The following is a 23,312-nucleotide window of genomic DNA, read 5'->3' as shown; positions in this document are numbered from 1 at the left end:
TTGCAGAGATTATGATGCAAATAGGTGTAACACAGGATAACAGAAAAGAGAACAGAGAGAACTCTGTAGAACAATATTGAAGATTAACACAGAGGTGAGAAGCCACCAAGGAGACTGAGAAGGAAAAGTCAGAACTGTCAGAGAACCATAATACGTGTCAAAACTCAAAGTGACCATATAATTTGTCCATTTCACATATGTAATTTACCTCCAAAAAATTATAAAGAAATCTTGAACTCTATTTAGTAATTTTGGGTTTTTGTGGTAGTATAGGTTTAGCAATTCTGAAACTTTCATGTATTTCAAGACTGAGTAAATTAGAATAAAGGAACCAGGTTTTACACTGTTAAGAAAAGGAACTATAGAATATGTAAATATGAAAGAGCAGAACCCTATGATACTGAGTTGAAATAGGAGATAGTAGTACTAACATGAATAAATATACATATATACACACAAATATATATTTAAACAAACTCTCTCTATACATACAATTACACACACATGCACACACACACACATTTCCTAGCTCAGTGCAATAACACCTCAGTACCAAACAACATTATCTTCAGTCCCAGACTTTGACCTCTAAATGCCATGCTCTATTAAAAATAATCTTAAAGAAATTACTTATTCCAGGGCTGAGGCTAGGAAAGTACAAGATAACCCTGGAACATATTCTTGGGGCATAAATTAAAGAAATGGTCAAAGAGTCATGGGAACATATAAAAATAAATCAGGAGATAGTTGAAGGGGCTTCCACTGGCCAAATGCAGGACAACTGGGGAATCAAAATAAATAATAATAGTACTGGACTATAACCCATTGAATAAAATAAGAATCCATGAGCTCACAAATAAATTGAAAACAAAAAGGAAAGCTCTTCCTTTTAGTATTGATAGAATACTAACTGATAATTATAGAAGCAATGATGGAATTAGAAAATCATCAATGGATCCTAAAACTAAAACATTAAAGTTTGATGAGGAACAGGATATTTACCTATTCTCAATGTATCTCCTACAAATTAGTTATTAATTCGAAAGGCAGAAAATGTAACAGTACAGTAAAGAAAATTAAAAGACACAACTTAAACAAGTGATCAAGAATAGCATCACCAATATGGGGACAAAGAGATGACAAGTGCCTCCTGACAGGATGCATTGAGGACAACAGAAAATAACTACAGTGATATTCTAGCAAAATAAATTAGGTTAGATTACATAGATAGATCAGATAGATAAATAACCTAAAGCTAATCATAAGGAAATAGACAAACTCAAATTGAGAGACTTTCTACAACAGAGGTCTGCACTCCTCAAAAATATCAACATCAAGAAATCCAGAGAAAGGCTGAGGTCTGTTTCAGGTTAAGGAGACTAAAAAGACATGACAACTGCAAGCAATACTACATGATCCTAGGTTGGATCCTGGATTGGGTGGGGAAAAAGCAGCCCTTATTAAAGAACATTATTGAGACAATTGACAAAATTTGAATATAACCTGTGAACTAGATTGTAGTATTGCTAACGCTCCTAATTTGATAACTATCTTCTGCTTATCTAAGAAAACATCCTTATTTCTTATGAAATAACACAATGAAGTATTGAGAGACAAAGAGACAAGATGCCTCCAGCTTACTCTCAAATGGTTCAGAAAAACACGTACGTGAATCTAACTAGAGTCCCTTGGTATCCAGGGAAGATTGGTTTCAGGACCCCTGAAGATACCAGAATCTTTGGATGTCAAATCATATAAAATGGTGTAGTAGTTGCATATAACCTACACACATCCTCTTGTACACAGGCATACCTCCGAGATACTGTGGGTTTGGTTCCAGACCACTGCAATAAAGCAAATATCACAATATTTTGGTTTTCCAGTACATATAAAAGTTATGTTTACGGTAGTCTATTAAGTGTACAATAGCATTATGTCTAAAAAAAATGTACACACCTTAGTTAAAAAATACTTTATATGTGGAGAAAAAAGAACCCTTGTGCACTGTTGGTGGGAATGTAAATTGGTACAGCCACTATGGAAAACAGTATGGAGAATTCTCAAAAAATTAAAAAGAGAACTACCATATGACCCAGCAATTCCACTCCTGGGTATTGATCTGAAGAAAACAAAAACACGAATTTGAAAAGATACATGTACCCCCATGTTCACTGCAGCATTATTTACAATAGCCAAGATATGGAAGCAACCTAAGTATCCACAGATGGGTCAATGAATAAAGAAAACGTGGTGGTGTGTGTGTGTGTATATATGAAAGAATGAAATCTTGCCATTTGTGACAACACTGATGGACCCTGAGGACATTTTTCTGATGAAATAAGTCATATAGAGAAAGACAAATACTGTAATGATTTCACTTATATGTGGAAGCTAAAAAACAAAACAAATGAATAAACATAATAAAACATAAACAGAGTCATAGATACAGAGAACAAACAGGTGGTTGCCAGAAGGGAGAGGGCTGGGAGGAGGAAAGAAACAGGTGAGGGAAATTAAGAGGTACAAACTTCCAGTTGCAAAATAAATGAGTCATGGGTATGAAATGTACAGTGTGGGGAATATAGTCAATAACTATGTAATATCTTTGCATGGTGCCATATATAGACTTATCCTGATGATCAATTTGAAATGCATAGAAATATCGAATCACTATGCTGTATAACAGGAACTAACATAATGTTGTAGGTCAAATATACTTCAAAAAAAACCAAACAGACTTGTAGAAAAAAGAGATCAGATCTATGGTTACTAGAGGTGAGGGTGGGAGAAGGAATTGAATGAAGACAGGCAAAAGGTAAACTTCCAGTTATAAAGATAAATAAGTACTAGGAATGTAATGTACAACACGATAAATATAATTAACACTGCTGTATGTTATATATGAAAGCTGTTAAGAGAGTCAAATCCTAAGAGTTCTCAGATAAGAGAAAATTGTTTTTTCTGTTTCTTTAATTTTGTATTTATATGAGGTGACAGATTCACTAAACTTGCTGAGATAATCTTTTCACGATGTATGTAAGTCAAATCACTATGCTGTATATCTTAAACCTACACAGTGCTGTATATCAATTATATCTCAATAAAACTGGAAGGAAACCAAAACAAAAGAAAACTTTATTGCTAAAAATCAGCTAAGCATCGCTAGCCTTCAGCAAGTCATAATCCTTTTGCAATAGAAACAAAGATCACTGATCTCAGGTCACCATAACAAATACATTAACAATGAAAAAGTCTGAAATATTGCTAGAATTACCAAAATGTGACACAGAGACATAAATGCTGTTGGAAAAATGACACCAACAGACTTGCTCAACACAGGGTTGTGACAAATCTTCAATCTGTAAAAAACACAGTATCTGTGAAGCACAGTAAAATGAGGTATGCCTATAATTTAAATCACCTCCAGATTACTTATAATACCTAACATAATGTAAATGCTATGTAAATAGTGATAAATACAATGTAAATACTATGTAAGTAGCTGCCAGGCATGGCAAATTCAAGTTTTGCTATTTGGAATTTTCCAGATTTTTCTTTTCAATTATTTTCCGTCCACTGTTGGTCGAATCATCAGATGCGGAACTGATGAATACAGAGGGCCAACCCTACAGGATATATAGGAGCCCCTCTCAAATACTATCATGTGACTCTATAAATTTGAAATGAAATGAAATTAAGCTATAAGATAAAAAAAAGGAGTATGTGTTGTCCCAAATAACTAGGACAGAATAAGCTTACAAACAAGAATAAAAATCAACATGAAAAGTTAGTGATGTCTGAGATTTCATCATCACTGATGATCTTTTCCGTATCAAAATCACCTGATACACAGGAATAGCAACCTAGCTGCAACAGATTAAAGAATCCCTGAGAAGTAATGATGTAGAAGAGAAAGAACGTAAACTACATTTTTAAAAACTGATACGAAATGAGGTAGAAGCTAGGGAGACACATAGAGGGGACCCCAGTATCCTTCTAGGAGTTTCCTTGGTATAAGCCTATCTTTTTTTTAAAGGGGGCAAGTGACAAACTTAGGGGGGAAATGCAGTATATGAAAAATCCAAAATTTTATAAAGAGGGTACATATGCCAATAAAACCAGGAAAGATTTTGTGTTTTCATGTAAGAATAAGACTGTCAAAATAGAAAAAAGTAAAAACAAGAAAAATTACAGGAAACAATCATTAAAAAGAGTAAAATACATCACTCAGTTTTTGGCAAATCTAATAGACTTAAAAATTAGAACATGAGCAACATGAATAATATAATTAATAAAAATGGATTATTCCAAATGTGTCTAATATTAAAGCTTAAGAGGAGTCAGAGAACAGTTACAAAATGGATATTTTAGGCAAAAGATAACCTTAAAAACTCAAACTTAGTTTCTAATGGTCAAATTTATATAATAAAGTTAGTAAAGGCAGAAATTAACCACCAAAGACTAAGCAATTTAAAAAGCATCCCATAACCAAATGTAAAAACAGTGTCCAAAACAACATGTTGTTATAAACTGTTTAAACAAAACTGAGAACACTACTCTACTTTACAAGGTGCAGTCAGAGTTAACATTTGTCAAAACTCAAACTCTACAGTTAAGATTTATGTGTTGCACTGCATGTAAATTACACATCCATAAAAGCTAAACATCAAAAAATCCACAAAAACTGAGGTTTATAAAGTGAATATTTTGGCTTAGAATATAATTAAGTATTTAAGAAAAGTGGCACTGAGTAGGAGGTCCCCAAGTCCACTCCCAGATTTCACGACGTAAGAAAACTTACAGCACTAGACATATAGTCATACTCACAGCTATGATTTATTATAGTGAAAAGATACAAAGCAAAATCAGCAAAGAGAAAAGGCACACAGGGCAGAGTCCACAGTAAACCAGGTACAAGCTTCTAAGAGTTCTCTCCCTGTGGCATCACCCAGGATGAGTTAATTACTCCACCAGTGAATGGTGACAATACCTGAAATGCTGTCAACCCAGAAAGCTCACTAGAGACTCAGTGTCCAAGCTTTTTACTGGGGTCTGGTCATGCAGGCACCCTCTGTCTAGTACATAATATGATTCTAGACTCCCAGAAGGGAAACAAGTGTTTACCATACAATGCACTGTTTGGACAGTTTAAACACAGTGAGTCACTCATCATTTAAGAAATCCAAGTCCTCAGACACCAGCCAACAGCCAACTTTGCAAGCAAGATCTTTCTAAGGATAGCAGTTTCAGATCTGCTATGTTAACTCTTATCAGCACAGGTATGATATCTGCAACTTACTCTGTAACAATCAAAACAATAACAATACGGAAAGAGGAAAAAATAAGGCAAATGTGTCAAAATAATGACTGGTGAATCTGGTTGGGGGCCGTATGGGAGTTCTTTGTAGTATTCCTACAACTTTTAAGTTTGAAATTATTCCAAAATAAAAAGTAAATAAAATATTAATGGGGGTGGGGGGATTTTATCCCTAACAGAAGAATACTTCAAAATAATAAAATATTTAGAAATAACTTCAATAAAAACATGTATATTTACCATAAACTACAAAATTGTACTGAGAGATATGAAATATTTGAAAACAATTACATACCATGTTGCAGAATGCAAATATTCGACATCACAAAGATTTCGAGTAGTCCCATGTTCTTATGAGTTGTATGAACATCTGATTTTATCAGTTCAGAATACCTTTCCCCACTTCTTGTTGTAACAGGATACCTCTTCCCCATGGAGGACCCATTCACATGGTTCAGGCAAGGCTGACCCTGCCCCAAACCACTCTCCCCACATGATCATTTCCATCAAATTAACCAGGCCTCAGTGATTTCAGCTCCTTTAACTCTGGCCTCAGTAAACTGGCTCAGAGATAAGCGCCTAACCCAAAGGGGGTCAATTAGGTAAGGTATTAAGGAAAACTCCTGCTAATTGTTAGACCAAGAAGATCAGAGTCCTGGTTGTCTATGGCAGAGTCAAGAGACAGTATCCCGACAACATAATCTAAGTCCTCTGGATCCAACCTTACCTGAAGCTACCCTATCTCTGGAATTCTCAATGACAAAACTAACATTTTTCTTTCCTTTTTTTCTTTCTTTGCTTAAGCTAGTAAACTAGGTTTTTGCCTTTTATGATCAAGTGTCTTAACTAATATATAATTAAAATCCCAGGGGGATAGTTTTAGGAAAAAAATACTAAAATTAATAAATAGGTAAAATTGATAAAATAATAGGTGAAACAAGGTAGATGACCCTAAGAGTGACCATATTATATCTATGTAACTGAGATTATGATCCAAGAAACATCATAAATCAATAAAAATAAATTATTCAGTAATAATCAGTGCTAGAAAAATTAGTTATTAAAAAAAATAAAAAGCCCCATCTCACATTCCCCAAAATTAATTGCCCAAAGTAGTCCAAATGAAAGAGAAAGATACGAATACATACCTAGATTTTTTTCCAGCCACTGATGTCCTTCAATGAGTTGGTCAATTAAGGCAAAATAATGTGGAGCAGCTTCATCAGGCATAACCCAGCCACCTGTCACAATTTCAAACTGACCGTTTTCTAGTAAACTAGGGAGAAAATAACATAAGAGTTTACATTAACATATATAAGAAAAGTTCAAATAAAAATGTAAGACATCATAAACATTAGAGACAGCCTTTAAATGTAACCAGTATTTACACTAGTTGTTAATTTTTTTTTTTTAAACCAGTGGATGAATTTCAACTTTGGGACCCTGGTGATAAAGTGTCCTCAGTAAAGTATCTGCCCCTCCTGCCCTAGGCAAAGCCACGCAGGTCACTCTGGAAGTTCTATTTCATACGGGTAAAATCTCCCACACAACTTCAAAGATTCCTGATGTCAGCAGCCACGTCTGATTTACTTCTGAATCTTGCAGAGCACCTAGCAAATACCTGAGTATATGCTTGATGAGTGTTAATTGGAGGACTGTCATTTTAAGCACAATATTTGTTTCATTACACCTATGCTGAAAAATGAGGACTTATTTTAGTACTTCTGACACTGATAAGTTAATCATGCAAACTACAGAAGTAATAAAAATAAAAGTAAAGCTAGTAAATATCACATGCTACTGGGAATACAGAAAACATTATAAAGCACCCTGCTCCAGTCAGTTATAATGTAGGCTATGTAGTTTATCTTTCATTATTGAGCCAAAAGCTCTAACATTATCATTATCTGTTCATTGAGTGCTCTTTACCATAATACTATACAAAGTAACTAGACCACAGCCCTGGAGAACTAAATTGTTACAAGAAGACACCTTCCTCAGAGACAGAAAAAAATCATCAACTATTAAAAATTTGAAGAACTACCTGAGGAAGTGTAAATGTCAAGAACTTAAGCAAGCCTTTTAAGTGCCACAGACTTTTGAGTTTGCGACAAGGTGGTTTTTGAAAACGATGTAAAATTTCAGAAGCAAAAGCAGCTTTAATAAGGATAAACATCACTGAATGCCTATAGCTAACAGCCAAGCACCAAGCCAAATTTAGTTGAAACAGACCAGAGGCATAAAGAATAAACATTTTCCTACAAAGCATGTAACAGAAGCCACAGCATTAACAGAACATCCAATTTTTTCAAACATATGCGTGCTCATAGAACCAATGACAGAGTGGATAATGGACACAATTTCTAAAAATGAATGAATACATGAATGATTTCCTTGTATAAAATAAAAAGATATTAACTACATCTGTATTACCATGGGGATCACCAAATAATACAATTTCATATGGAGAATATGATGGCTCATTATATAGTGTCTAAAGAAACTCCAATGTTCCAGGCAAACCTCAGATTCTCACAGGCCCACATCAAGAACTTGTAAGAAAGAAGCTGGAAATTTCTAAAAATTGTATTTCTTTAAGAACACAACTAAATCCAAGGCTATTTTGTCCCACTCTTACTGCCTATGGGACTTTGCTTACAGTTAGTTCTTCTTGTCTTTCTGGTGAATGCCTGATTTAGCCACACCCTGGAAGCCACGGACCAGTCCCACCCCTTACGCCTATGAGCAGTATTTGGAAGCCTGAGATGTCAGGACAGATTTGGGACTTAATCTCTAGTCATCAAATATAGAAACTTGACCTCCTTATCTCAGTATTCCAATAAACAGATCTTCTGGAAAATATCAGAAATAAATCGGTAAAAACAAATTCTTTGCTGCTCTTGAATAGAGAATAGAAACTATAAATTAAGTAATCTGAATATTAATGGAAAAAAGTCACTCCAATGATGGAATTTCTCACCTATATCAGTTTTATTTTGCTACATATTCCCTGTCCCATAGGCATAAATGGGCTCCAAGAAACAGCCAACCAAGCAAAGAATGACACATATTATATTTCCTCAGCTCTATCTGTGAATAATTTATCCCTTCCCCCTCCGCATGATGCCTGAGATGCTACTGTGATTGTGTACAGAGTTCTTATCTGTACACAATGATTACTTTAAAGACTATCCTATCTATTTCTATGGGGGAGGCATTAAAATGTTTTTCAGAATTTTCTTATCTATTTTCTTCTCTCCTGTCTTTCCCAACCTGGCTGATCCTAGCTGCCCTCATTTCTCAGCTCAAATAAAAGTCTCTGGGACACCCACAAAGTCTCTGGGCCACAGAGCCTAAATCAACACTCCCACTGCACCTCCACACTCTATCACACAATAGTATTTTTCACAAACCAGAATGGCCTTGTTCATTTACTGCTTCCTCTCCCTCCTCACCCCACCCACCATTATAACATAAGCTCCAAGAGAGCAGGGACCAGGACATGTTTTGTTCACTTTTCCAGGCCCAGCACTGAGAAGCTTACTTGGCATTTAATGGGTACTCTGTTGTTAGGTGAAGAGGGAATGAGTGAATGAGATTCTCAGTTTAAAATTAGTAGTAACATAAAATTTGTTATTAGATGAAGTTCACAGACATATGCAAAATAAGTTGAACAGGGAAGGGTCAGTTAAAAAGGAGTGTGAATAATATAGGTATAAAGTGACATGACCCGGAATATGATTCGTGTAGGAGAAATGAACAGGGAGGGAGAGAGAGGAGATGCTTCATGAAGCATCAGTGGGAATCGAGAAATACCTGGACATAGAAGAAAGGATTAAAGTACGAATGACTTAGGGCTTTGATTCCAGGGGTCTAATGGGGTGGTGGTGTTAATATACATAGACAGTGCAGTTCAGTTGAGAAGGGAATCATTTTGCAGTAATAAATATAAATTTGGATAAGGCTATTTGATGTGACAGTGAGGCAGCCAAAAGGACCTAACTGAAAAAGAAAACTAAGTTTAGGGGAAAAGGCCAATGTAAAATTAAGTTTTGGAGGAATGAAACAAAGATGAAATAGAGAAGGATGGGAAGTCTGGAGATAACAGTCAAAAGGAGAGTTAAGGACCAAGAAGAAGGAAAATATAAGAGGAAATTGAGGTGAAAAGAAATGTTAAAGATAAAAAGAACAAATCTGTGACTATGACCTGAGACATTCTAGAAAAGAGTAATGAGGAACAACCTGCACTTCTCCTTGGTAAAAGGCGTTTTTATAGTTTAAAAAGCTACCATATAACTGTGACTTACTCAGAAATGGACACATCAGTGGGTCAGAATATAAAGTTGAGAAATAAATTTTTAAAATTTTTATATTATTAAAACAGCCATTAAATTAGTGGGGAAGAATGGATTGCGGTTTATTTTTTTTAATCTTCAGGCAGAGTGATTTAAAACAAACTCATAAGAAAGCCAAGATATTATGTCGTGGAAGCCAAAGGACTGATATTTGAAATGGCTCACACAGGTTTTTAATAAAAACTACATGAGGAGGTCAGAAGAGGCATAAGTGATGTCATGATAGCAGGCCAGAAAGGACTTAGGTTTTAGTTTTTCTTAAGAAAGTTTCTCTAATCAGGTAGAACAAAATGGAAGAAAATAGACAACATGATTTAAGATATGAAGCAATGTGACAATGAGTGGACACCTGGCCAAATAATTAGGTTAGTGAGTACTCCTACTTCACTCAACTGCCTGTTCTCCCTAGTCTATACATATGAATGGTGAAAACCAGATTATAAACCAGACATTCTTACAGGCAGGAAGGTCAGGCTTGATATAAAATATTCACTGTGTTAGGCAAAAACACATGCCACTTGACCAGTTAAACAAACAAACAAAAAATACACATGCACACATAAAAACTGCAGAAGTGCACACATTTGCCATGTATACCCCTGATTTCTAGAACATATGTGATAAGCACTTAAGAAGCACCTGAAGAATGACAGGAAAACAAAATGGTCCAAATATACATGAGGAAAACACTGACCTAATGACTGAAAAGCACAGCCACCATCATCATCAGGTAGTGATAGGTACAAAAAGTAGGCCTGACAGTCTTACAGAAACAACACTCCAGGAAATACTGAGAAAAATATTTATAAGCAATAGCAGAAAAGCTATGTTAGCCTACAAAAAGTACCATATTTAAAATCGCCATTGTTAGCAACACAAAATAAAATTAATAGAGACTGCAAGCTGTACATTCAACACCTTCGTAATTTTTTAAAAATCAGGTAATGGGAAACACCTATAGAAAAAGTTACTTAGAATAAGTACAGGTGCTTCCAAGTATTTCCACTCAGTGCTCAACAAGCATGAATTGAGCTATTTCTCTGCAACTGTCAGGGGAGTACAACAACAAGGACCTACTGTATGGCACAGGGAACTATAGTCAATATCTTTTAATAACCTATAATGGAAAAGTCTCTGAAAAAGAGTATATATATATATATATATATATATATATATATATATATATATATACACACATATATATATGCATAACTGAATCACTTTGCTGTATACCTGGAACTAACACAACATTGTAAATCAACTATACTTCAATAGAAGGTTGTTTGTTCTGAAAAAAAAAAAGAAAACAGGCATACTACTTATACTACTTTTAGGAGAGCAATGCCTATTGTTTTAATGATAAAAGTGAAAGGATGCAGAAAATTGTAAATAAAAGTTACCCAGATCTAATTCCCCAATAACAACCACTGTTTTAACTCTGAAAAGGGAAGTACAAAATCAAAGAAGATGTGCCCACCTCATAGGGTCTATTGCTTAATTTCTACCAAGAGACGCTCTGGTTTCTGGCAAATTTTTTGCATGAATGCTCTTCCTAATATTTTCTAACAAACAAGAGATCCAGAAACAAATGAAAAGACAGGGAAAGAGAAGGAGAGAAAGGAGTATATACATGCAGCAAATTCAGAAAATAGGAAAACAGGCACTAACTTTTACAATTAACAACACCCTTATTTTACTTTTTTAAATGGTTGATTTGTAAGCCATTATGTACTTCTCTGTTTCTACAATTTCTCTGCTTGAGAATCTGATATAAAAACCTTAAGAAAATACTGATCAAAATTAAGCTGAGCATATCTGTCACAACTCACTTTGCCCAAGATCCAGAATTTACATTTATGAATTTACTTGCCAAGCACAAGAAGTTGCAAATCATTTTCTCTGAGTGTCACTTTTTCCCCTATGTAGACACATCGCACATTTGAAATTTGGTCACACACAGAAGCATAGTCTCAAAGAGCTTTTTCCCTAATGGGGAAATTGTTACAGATAACTTAGTAGTAAACAATGCATTATTTAGCAAGCTTCAAAGAATCACAAATTAATTTCACATGAGAAAACGAGTTGAATTTGTATGGGGAAATATGAAATAATACAAGATGATGTACAGTGATTCATTCTTAAATAAAAAATTAGTTAAACAGAAAATTAAAAAAGATGGAGGCTCCCAATGAATCAATTAATAGGCTAAAAGCATTTGCTCATCAGATTATCTGACTCGTATGCCTTTCATGAGGAATATCTAATAAGAGAGTAAAAATAAGATTGTTTTAAAAACCCCTCACATAATAATTGGGGAAACTCATCATATACCTCTGAGTATTATAGACACCCGTCTTTAGAGAGTATACCAGGGACAGATGGCCAATGAGTCATCTCCTCATTTCTTCCTCACTTCATTCCAGTCATACCCTTTCTTTGAGTTTGCAGTCCATGCTCTCTGTCTGGAATGTTTTTCCTCCCAGTATTTACCTCACTGGCTCATAGCAGATCCATCAGGAGCCTTCTCTGGCTACCACACTCCACCCAAACCCCACCTAAGTTGTTATCTTTCATAAAATCCAAAACTTTTCTTTCATAGCATTTATCACAAAATTTAATAACACATCTGAATGTTTACTGTCTTTGTCCCTCAACAGACTGTAAGCTCATGAAGGCAGGAATCATATCTGTTTTGCTCGCCATTTAAATCTGGGCGTTCCTACAAGAAAAGGGTACCAATGACCCAAAAGAAAAGCAAACAAAAGATATGAAGCAGATATTTCAGAAATAACTAGCTCCTAAAAATGAAAAGAAGTTTAATATCACTCATGAGGAAATGCAAATTAAGACTTCAATGAGATCAAAAAGTTGTGTAACATGTGATGTCAAGGATATTTACAAATAGGTATTGTTACTTAAGGCTGGCAGTAACTATCAAATTTTAAAATGCATATATACTTTTATCTTTGCTCATTAAAATGAAGTCAGAAAATACATAAAAATAAATAAAAGCACTGTACAGTCAGCCCTACATATCCACAGGTTCTGCATCCACAAATTCAATCAACTTTTGAAGGAAAATTTTAAAAAGAAAAACATTTCCAGAAAGTTTCAAAAAGAAAAACTTGAATTTACCACACACTAGCAACTATGTACATAGCATTGACATTGTATTTACAACTAGTTACATAACATTTACATTGTATTAAATATTATAAGTAATCTCAAGATGATTTCAAGTACACAGTAGAATGTGCGTAGGTTAAATGCGAATACTACTCAATTTTATATAAGGATTTGGGTATATGGGGCAGGTTCTGCAAGCAACCCCCTGAGGATTATCAACGGATGACTATATACACTAAAGATAAAGATACACTCTATGCATTCACAAAAGACCAGAAACAAAACTACAGGGTCATTAATCAGGAGAAGTTACATAAATTAAGGCCCACTCATAACACTTTTATATAGTTTTTAAAAAGAAAGGTTCCTGAAAGGTTCTCCAAGATATATTAAGTTTAAAAACCATGGTACAAAACCCATTAGGGGCTGTTATCCAAAAACAAAAAAAAAGTAAGAAAAGAAAAGAAAAACAGGAAACCGGTGTTGATAAGGAATGTGGAGAAACTGGAAAGCTCAGGTACTACTGGTGGCAATGTGAAATGGTGCAGCTGTTGTGGAAAACAGTATGGGAGTTCTGTGAAATATTAAACATAGAACTGCTATATGATCCAGCAATCCCACTTCTGGGTATATACACAAGAGAACTGAAAGCAAGGACTCAAAGTGATACTTGTACACTCATATTCATAGCAGCATTTTTACAATAGCCAAAAGGTAAAAACAATCCAAACGTCCATTGATGAATGAATGAAAAAACAAAACATGGTATATTCATGCAATGGAATATTATTCAGTCCTAGAAAGGAAGGAAATTGACACGTTTCCACATGGATGAACCTTGAAGACATTATGTTAAGTGAAATAAGCCAGACACACAAAAAAACAAATATTGTATGATTCTACTTATATGGGGCACCTAGCATAGTCAAATTTATAGAGACAGAAGGCAGAATGGTGGTTACCAGGGCAGAGGTGAAGGGGAATGGGGAGTTATTAATAGGTATAGCATTTCAGTTTGGGATGATGAAAAAGTTCTGGAGATGGTTATGGTTGCAAGACAATGTGAATATATGTAATGCCACTGAATGTCACACATAAAATCATTAAAATGGTAAATTTTAAGTTATGTACATTTTACCACAATAAAAAAAAGAGACACACTCAAAAAAAAAGCACAATGTGCATGGCATGTTATCATTTGTATAATATGAATGTGCCTTTGCACATATGTACATGCACATATTTTTCCTGTGTATCTATAAATTAGATAAGCATCTGGTCAAAGTAGCTGCCTCCTGTTCGAAGAGTTAGATGCCAAGAAGACAGGAGTAGTCAGCACCTTACCTTTCATTGTATACCCTTTATATATTCAGGCTTATATTAAAATATGAATTAAATAAAAATGTTTCCCAAACTATAAATGTTATACTACCCTGATTTCTCCTAAGCACTAAAAACAAACAAAACTATAGCATAACATAGTCACGAAATTTTATTTAAGAATATTTCTTATATTAAATGATTGAATTAATAGTTTAAGTTTTAATAATTAGATATACTTTAATATTTCACTGTATAGTAAATATTACTTCATTTTCTCATTTTTCTAAAACAAAATAAACTGTTCATTCAAATAAACCAGAAAATATATGAGGTTGAAGAATAAAATTTAAAAATCCACTCAATATCTTGCTATAAATGCATAAAGGGTTATGGTAGGCATAGTTTTTGATCAATTTATTTCACTTAGTACTATATACCATGAACATCTTTCCATCTTAATAAACAGACATATATCATTATGTTTATGGATGTACTGTATTTTCTAAAGTATTTATAATTGAGATATAACAACACATAATATACATGTGTCCAGTTTGATGTATTTTGACAACTGTTTATACGCCTGTTACTACCCGAAACAACTGATATTTGTACACTCAAGACATAGGCTATTCCCAACAACTCAGAGGGTTCCCTTCTGCCCCTTTCCAATCAATTCCTACCTTACTCCGCCCCCCCCACAAAAAAGACATTCTTAGTGATTTATATCACAATAGATTAGTTTAGTTACTCTCAGACTTCATAAAATGGAGTCATACAATACTCTTTGGTGTCAGGATTCTTTTGCTAATGTGTTTGTTAGATTCATTCATACTTCTGTGTATTTCAGTAACTCATTATTTTTCATTGCTGAGTGGTACTCCATTGTTTAAATATGGCACAAAATTTTAATCCAATATCTTATTGATGGACATTTGAACTGTTTCCTGTTCACCAAAACACTGGTGAACATGTTTTTACTTTTCTTGGATAAATTCCTAGGAAGGAGCTCCCAGGTCACATGATGTATATTTAACCTTGGAGAGAATTCCAGTTGCGGCATATTCTTTTTAAGCCTTGGTGTTGTCAGTCTTTTTGATTTTAGCCATTCTAAAGTGTTTGGGATAGTATCTTCTTTTATATATCTTGTTTTAATCTGCATCTCCCTGATAACCACATATCACTCAGCCCTTGCATGCACACCCTCCCCTGCACTGTTGCAGCCTAATAAACTTCTTTCAGGTGTTTGAACATGCCATGTTCTTGCTAATCCCTGGCCCATGATCACAATTCTCCTCTCATAACTTGGAATTCCTTCCCCACCTTCTGCCACCCACTTTATACCTGGCTAGTTCTAACAGCCTTTCAAGTTTCAGCTTGAATACCACCTGCTTCAGGAAGCTTTCCAAGACCCACTTTTTGTTTGTTTGTTTTTTTGCAGTACGCGGGCTTCTCACTGTTGTGGCCTCTCCCGTTGCGGAGCACAGGCTCCGGACGCGCAGGCTCAGCAGCCATGGCGCACGGGCCCAGCTGCTCTGCGGCATGTCGGATCTTCCCGGACTGGGGCACGAACCTGTGTCCCCTGCATCGGCAGGCGGACTCTCAACCACTGCGCCACCAGGGAAGCCCAAGACCCACTTCTTGCTTCCATAGAAGGAAATGCTTTATTCTGATACTGTGTTAATTATATTGTCTTCCTTGCTCTGCCCTGAGAGTTGGGATCAGGTAAGTCTCACTCACTTCCTATATCCCTGGAGTCTAGCACAGTCAGTATTTGTTGAATAGATGATGGAGAAAATACAGGAAGGCTTTGGAGATGTGGTAATATTTCAGCTGAGTACTGAAGAATAAATAGGACTGAGATTATCCAACGTACAAAAGGATAAAAATATTCTCAGCTAAACTCATGGGCAAGTTCCTAAGAAGCAGGAAATAACCTGTGACTGAGGACACCCACGTGGCTCAGCATGGCTAAGAGTGGGGTGTGAGGCAGGAAGTGATCTGAGGTAAGGGTGGACAAGCAGGGAGAAATCAGAGGACAAAAGCAAGGATGTGCCAGGCAAAGGAGGTTGGGCTGTACCTTTTGACAATTAATTGTCACTGAAGCATTTGAAAGCCAAGAAGAGACATGGGCAGACTCATATATTAGAAACCTAATTCTGTGGGTGAAATGGAGGACACCTGGAAGTGGCAAAGCTGGAAACAGGAAGACCAGTTGGAGGTTTTCATTAAAGCAGGAAACAAGAGTAAGGGGGATGGATCGGGGTGGTGGTGGTGGTGTATGTGTGTGTGTGTGTGTGTGTGTGTGTGTGTGTGACTGTGCAGAGATACTAAAAAGGCACAGCTGACATGCTTGTGGGGACTGACTGGACGACATGAACAGCAGACCGAAAGGCAGAGCACACAGTGGGTAGGAGCACTGGTTCTAGGGTAAGCCTTCCTGGTTCTGGTCCTCACTCCATCCTTAATTGCTGGGGGACCTTAGGCGCATTCCTTACCACCTCTGCATTGGTTTCCTCAGCAGTAGAATGAGAATAATGAAGGATCTTAACACATAGGGATGTTACAGCATGGGCTGAATGAATACATCTAAGTGTTTAGAACAAGCCTCCTACGTTGAGTACAGAGTAAGCATTCAATAGTGTTAGCTGTTACTGTTACCCTTAACTAGGGAAGAAGAACGAAATCAAGGTTAGAGCTTTAGATCTGGAAGCAGCCCACACACCTGGAAATTAAAACAACAGTGTGGCAGGGCATGCAAAACGAGGAGAACCAATGGTGCTACCCCACAGATGAGAACTGGGATATTTAGGAAAGAGCAGGGGAGGGAGTCAGAGGGATGATGACAAAGGGATGTTCAGCAGTGTAGGACTAGAACCAGGAGAGAAAGAGCTCTGGCTCACAGAAGACAAAAAAAAAAAAAAAAAAGAAAGAAAGAAAGAAAGAAAGAATTTTAAGGAGAATGGAGTGGTCAGTGTCAATGCTGCAAAGAAATCCTCCCAGAGGACTGAAGAAGTATCCAACAGACAGAGTGGCTGAGAAGTCCTCATGGCTTTTGCCTATAGCTGATGTAAACAGAAGCCAGCAGCTGAAGTGAATGAGAGGTGAAAGCAAAGCAAAGACACCTCAATCCAGATGAACGGGGATGGGATACATACTTTCTAAAATAAATGTACACCATTGCTTCAACTAGTAGAATCAAAGTTATTTTAGACACTGGTTTGATTCCTTTGAGAGACTGCTTTGATTCCTTTGATGAAATGCTATGTATCTTTAGGCTTTAAACTAAATCCAAATCTGCAATTTACTCTGAACATCACAAGACACACTGTAACTTCTCACTGCTCTGCAAATTTTACAGCAGGCTTTGGTTAAATAGCACAAAATGTGACCTGTATAAAATGTATAATAAATTAGCTAGTATAAGAACTTTAAAGGTATTTTTTTTTCTAGTGAACTCATAATGCAGAATGCATGTAAGTTTGCAAAATGTAAGTTTGGATTTGTATTATTTGTATTACTTAAGAAAGTAATCTCAAACTTTTCTCTGATTTCAATAAGCAGAGATAGTTATAAGGACAGGGTAGAAGGCTCACTTAACTATAAACCTAGGAAAAAAGAAGAGAATGGTAGATTAGATAAAGACTTTGTGGTCTCAGCAAAGCAATGAAATCCTGCAATGTAGTGAAGACACAATATCTAATGGTACCCTTCCCCACTCACACATTTGGAGCCTTATTTTATACCAAAAGGTCCACACAGAGAAGCTGGTCAAGATTCTGGTAAACACATAAACTGTTCCAGGTTCCAACAGCCCAGTGCGCTTCTCAATTGAACACTGGTCTCAACAGCAGAAGCAGATGCAATGTAAAAACTCTTTCAATGTCTCAGAGCCCAGAGAGGAAAAATGAATATGTAATATGCTGGGTGCTAGTCAAAGGAAACGCTAAGGCTAATGTTTCAGCTGTTTGACTCTGAATAGGGTTCACATTTTGATGTATTATAAACGTCATGCAGTACTTAACTTCATTTAGCCAAAAAGTATTCAAATAGAAAGCCTAAAAAGTAAAAAGAATGTTAGCATACCAGTCATTTTCAAAATAAAACAAGCGTAGATGGAAAATGTGCTGATTATAACAAGGTAGTTTCTTTTAAATCCACTGGATATGTGTTACAAGTAGGAACCATGACTATACTTGATTAAATTACTCTGAGTCACACAAAATAAAAAAGCTAGATGTTGTTTGCATGGATCTCCCTTTAGTTAACTAGATTTTCATTTTTGAAAGCTGATAGAGCTGAATATTGCTGCCATGGGGGGAAGAATCAAACAAGTCATTGCTAGCATAGATTATGAGGATCACTTGAGTTATGTTTCTATTAAGTTCCCACAATCAACTGATATTCTTCAGGGACAATAAAAGCTTACACAGAACTCTGCTAGAATTAACAGGTTCTTCTCTTCAACAGCTAGCTTGCAAATTTAGGTACAGATATCTAATCCACAGACTCACCTTCAAAAAGAGAAAAACAAGCCATTGCATAAGCATTACAGTAGTAGTCAAAAAAATTCCATCATTAATGCCACTTAGTAGAAGCTCAGAATTTTAAATAATGGGAGCAAACCTATGTATCTATTAAGTTTTTCTGTTTGTTTGGTTTTTTCTGGAACCCAGCTCTCCAACAAAGGATTTGAGGAGAAATATATCAGCTAGCTTTCTTGGTCGCAAGCAACACTGACTGACTCTGAACAGGAAATGTATTGGGGGACAGTCCTGGGTACACAGAACTGAGAACAGGCTAAAAGTCCAGGCTTAACAAAGGACTGGAAAAAAATGAGAGGCCGTGCTAAAGGCATGACAGGGTCTGTGACACAGGACAGGAAAAATCTTGCGGATGCACCAGTGCTGTGAGGGCTGACCTGCAACCTTCCCTCCATTCTGCTTCCCTTCTTTCCATCTCTTTACCCTCGCTTCACTCTAAAGGCTCAGAACCCTGGGAAATAATATATTGATTAGCTGAGCTCAGATCATAACTGACCTATCTGACTTGGGGCAGGACAATGAAGGATGTGACTTCTGTGTTTGGAGACCATTTCCTAAAAGGAAATCAGGTGAAATGGATGGGAAACAAAGTGTTTGGTTAGAAAAGGAAGGGCTTTGAGTCGAGTTACACTCTCTGTTTTGAAACAAATTCCAGGTGTGGATACATGTTATTGCTCATGGATGAATTTAAAAAAAGGAAAATGCTTGGACTTACGGACAACAATACAAAGAACCCAGAACTAAAGGGTAATTAAAAAGCATAGTTAAAACCAAGCATTTGAAGCCAGAAAAGAACAGGCTCCACACCATCGAGAACAATGCGAGGTGGGAAAGAAAACAAAAAACCTTGAGAAAAACCTCACATAATGCAGTAAATATAACCAGAAAATTAAAATTAAAATGCATATGCCAAAGAGAGACCAGAGACTTAACAATTAGATAACTGAATTCTAAAACAAATGAAATAAAACCAGTAATTAATTAGTAAGAGCAAAAAAACATAAGCTGAAAAATATTTTGAATTGATAGATGGAAAATTTAATAAGTTATACATACCTAGATATATGGCAAAAGTTTGGAATTTTAGGGATCAATGGCACTGCTTCTCAAAAATCTAAAGAATAAAAATTGTGCAGTCCATATTCTCTGACCACAAGACATTAAAACCACCTTTTAACACCTAAAGTATAACTGGGAAAAAAAACGAATTTGAAAATTTTCCTAACATACTCAAGTCAAAGAGAAAACAATACATACAGAATATTTAGGGAAAAAATAACATAAAAATGTGAAAGCTAGTAAGAGCAGCAAAAAGGCAAACACAGGGGGAGAAATGCTCCTTGTTAAAATAAATCAACTGGCCCATTTAGCATTAGTAAAAAATAGGTAGAAGGAATTAAATAAAAGCAGAAAAGTCAAGAGTAAATACCAGTAAAATATAAATATAATATTTTGGGGGGGGTACAAAAACCAACAGAAATAGTAAAAGCTTTAGCTGATCTAATTAAGATGAGGAAAAAAATCAGATTCCCCCAAATAATAAGAAAACAAACAAAAACAAGCAAACAAAGTAACTACAGATGCAATAAAATCTTAAAATCTGAACAATGTGAGTAAAACACTATAAAATTATAAGAAACTATGAAGTATTATTTGTACTCAAGGAGCAATATAAGACCTAGACAGACAAAAAAAAATCTGTTTTAATCTCTAAACTTAGTAAAAGAAAAAATATGTATAGACAAACACCAATTCCACAGGGTTTCACACGGCTGTTCTTAATTTTTGAAACACTGCAAACCAGTGGGTAACTCGATGTAAACGAAGGATTTGTGTGTGTGTGTATGTTAACCTAAATTAGCTAACATTTCAACTTAAAAAGTCAAGACATTTTATGTAACATTTTGGAATTCCAGCTTGTCAAGAATAACTGGAAGAATATCCTGACAACTCTGGTTCCCGTGGCCACACATGGCACGAGTGGGAGAAGGGGTAGTCCCTTTGGGTGTGGCAGTTACTCCTGGTACATTCAGGATCCTCAGACTCTACAGTCTTCAGTTATGGCACCTTCCTGGCCACTCTTATGAGCATTTTAAGCATGCTCTCGGTGGCGGGGGTGGGGGCGGGGAATGTCTGATAGATAATAATGGAACACCAATTCTCTCCAAATTACCTTTAAACGTTTATGTCAATATCTATCAAAATCCCTTTTTTTTTTTTTTTTGATAGGGTAGGAAGAATTTAGCAAGTTAATTCTAAAGCTCTCTGGGAAAAGTAAGTGGTCATTAAAAGAACTTTTCAATAAAGAGAAACAAGAAGAGATTTAAACTGTCTGTTACTGTTATTGAAGCACATAAGGCCGCAACAATTAAAGTTAAACAGAAAAGTCCATGAAAGAGGTCAGAAAGCCCAGAAATCAATGCATATTGAAATACAATAAAGATGGCACTTCAAGTCAGTAGAAAAGAATGGACTACGTAAGTCTTAGGGAAGCAGCACAGCACAACGTGCAAGGGAACAAACAGCCTGTGGGGCTGGACAGGCTGGACAGGATGGTAACTAGTGCAGCATGTGCAGCTGGGTGACCCTGGATGACAAGTGTCCTTATCTGTAAAATCAGCATAGTCATTGTATCTACTTCGCAGGATTGTTGCGAGGATTATCAGTTATCATTTGCAAGGTACTTAAAACAGGAAGTAATACAGTAAGCACTGTATATGTGATGTTAAATAAGTAAAAGAAAGCAATTTATGCTAAGACAATCCTTAAAGTCCTGGGAGCAGGGAGGAGGGAGACATGGGGAGCAAAACCTCCCATCACACCACATTAAAAAAATAAACTGGAGGATTTATAAAAGTGAACAATAAAAAACTAAATTGGGGAAAAAAAGACTATCTCATCTCTTGGATTGGGTAAGACATTTTAAATATGACAGCATATTAAATATGACAGCAAAGTCAATCAAGAAAACAGATTAATATATCTGACTACATAAAAATTTTAAAAGTCTTTATATCAAACACTAAGAATTAAGAAGAAATATAAAGCTTCAGGAAAAATAAAGGTTGGTATGTGTATATAAATATTCTTACAAATCAGTAAGAAAAAGTACATGATCAAGCAATTCAAAAAAAGCTCTGCCTATATATATGAGAAAACATGGAACAGTATCACTAATCAAAAATTCAGGGCTTCCCTGGTGGCGCAGTGGTTGAGAGTCCGCCTGCCGATGCAGGGGACACGGGTTCGTGCCCCGATCCCGGAGGATCCCACGTGCTGCGGAGCGGCTGGGCCCGCGAGCCATGGCCGCGGAGCCTGTGTGTCCGGAGCCTGTGCTCCGCAACGAGAGAGGCCACAGCAGTGAGAGGCCCGCGTACAGAAAAAAAAAAAAAAAAAAAAAAAAAATTCACATTTTTCACCACTTAAATTGGTCAAACTTTTAGAAAAAATTATATTGTTGCCTAATATGCAGAGAAATTGGTAACTTTCTATATGGAAGACTGAAGAATACACTGAAACCCACCCTTCCAGGGGTCACTTTGATTATATGCTTCAAAAAATCTTTAAAATATTAAGCCCCTTTGACCTAGTAATTCCATGTCTAGGACAAAGCTGGAACACAAGGATTTTAATGGAAAAGTTTCAAGTCACTTTTTCAGAGATGAACCAGAATCAAGGAAAAACAGAATGTGAAGAAATATTTTAAGTTTCAGATATAAAGCTAAGAATTTTCACGTTCTAAAAATTCAACACCTGTTTCACTGTAAAATTAATGTTTAATATTACCAAATTAAAAAAAAAAGTTTTAAAAAACAAACCTTTTAACAGCATCCTTCTTCTGAATATCTATAGTTTCCCACCACTTTGAAAGGTAAGAGATCTCAGACCACATAAATTTCCTCCGTGGGTCTTCTTTCAACTTGATGACCATGTTATTAAAAATATACTGAGTCTTCTCTCGAAAGTAGTCATCAAAAGTCTTCAACCAACCTAAATTAAGACACAAATATACCACAAAGGTCTGATTCATACGTCTGATTTAAACTGTCACATTCCATTGCATTACCCTTGCATAACCTCACGTTTCATTCATATAAAAACATATTTAAAAATTTCGCAAACGTTTTCAGTTAATGAAATTCCACTTAAATGGATGTGAGACTCAAAAAGCCACTAATATTGAAATGATAAAAATACTCTGAAAACTGTACAAATTCAGTTATCAATGAGAAAAATGAAAAAGCCAAAAAGCATTTCATATGTAACAATTATAATATCTAATTCAACTATTTATAATTTATCTCTAATTTAAGGAATTTCTTAAATTAAAAAAATCTGAACAGTGTTGACAAGTTGACAGTAATATTCTCATAATATGGAATCAAAATTTTATCCTCTCTCATACCACATCTAAAATTTCCTATCCATTAAGTAAGCTAAACTAAGAAAAAGAAAATCACAAGTACAAACTCTACTGAAAAGCCAGCAGCAGAGCAATAATCAAACAACAAATATGTACACACCTATGTAAAGTTGTTTTCAAAAAAGAATTGATGTTGACAACTTAGTTCTTTGACTTTTCCTACTACATCTCAAAGATCCTGGAAACTTTATCTAAAGACATTTGCAATTCAACTATAAAGAAAT

The 23,312-nt window shown here is 35.7% G+C and overlaps 1 protein-coding gene across 1 annotated transcript in view; it reads right to left on the bottom strand.

The window, feature by feature from the left end:
* The window catches only part of MAN2A1 (mannosidase alpha class 2A member 1), a 167,577-nt gene that overhangs the window by 90,125 nt on the left and 54,140 nt on the right, over nucleotides 1-23,312 (bottom strand). The window contains exons 4-5 of the mRNA XM_060093236.1: nucleotides 22,484-22,655; nucleotides 6,466-6,593 (exon numbers count right to left, since the gene is read on the bottom strand). Coding sequence (XP_059949219.1) covers nucleotides 6,466-6,593; nucleotides 22,484-22,655 — 300 coding nt within the window. The remainder of the gene's footprint in view (nucleotides 1-6,465; nucleotides 6,594-22,483; nucleotides 22,656-23,312) is intronic.

This window comes from Mesoplodon densirostris, chromosome 3 (assembly GCF_025265405.1).
Source record: "Mesoplodon densirostris isolate mMesDen1 chromosome 3, mMesDen1 primary haplotype, whole genome shotgun sequence".
Taxonomy (NCBI): Eukaryota; Metazoa; Chordata; class Mammalia; order Artiodactyla; family Ziphiidae; genus Mesoplodon; species Mesoplodon densirostris.
The sequence above is the reverse complement of the archived record's forward strand: the minus strand, read 5'-3'. Positions and strand labels throughout refer to the sequence as shown.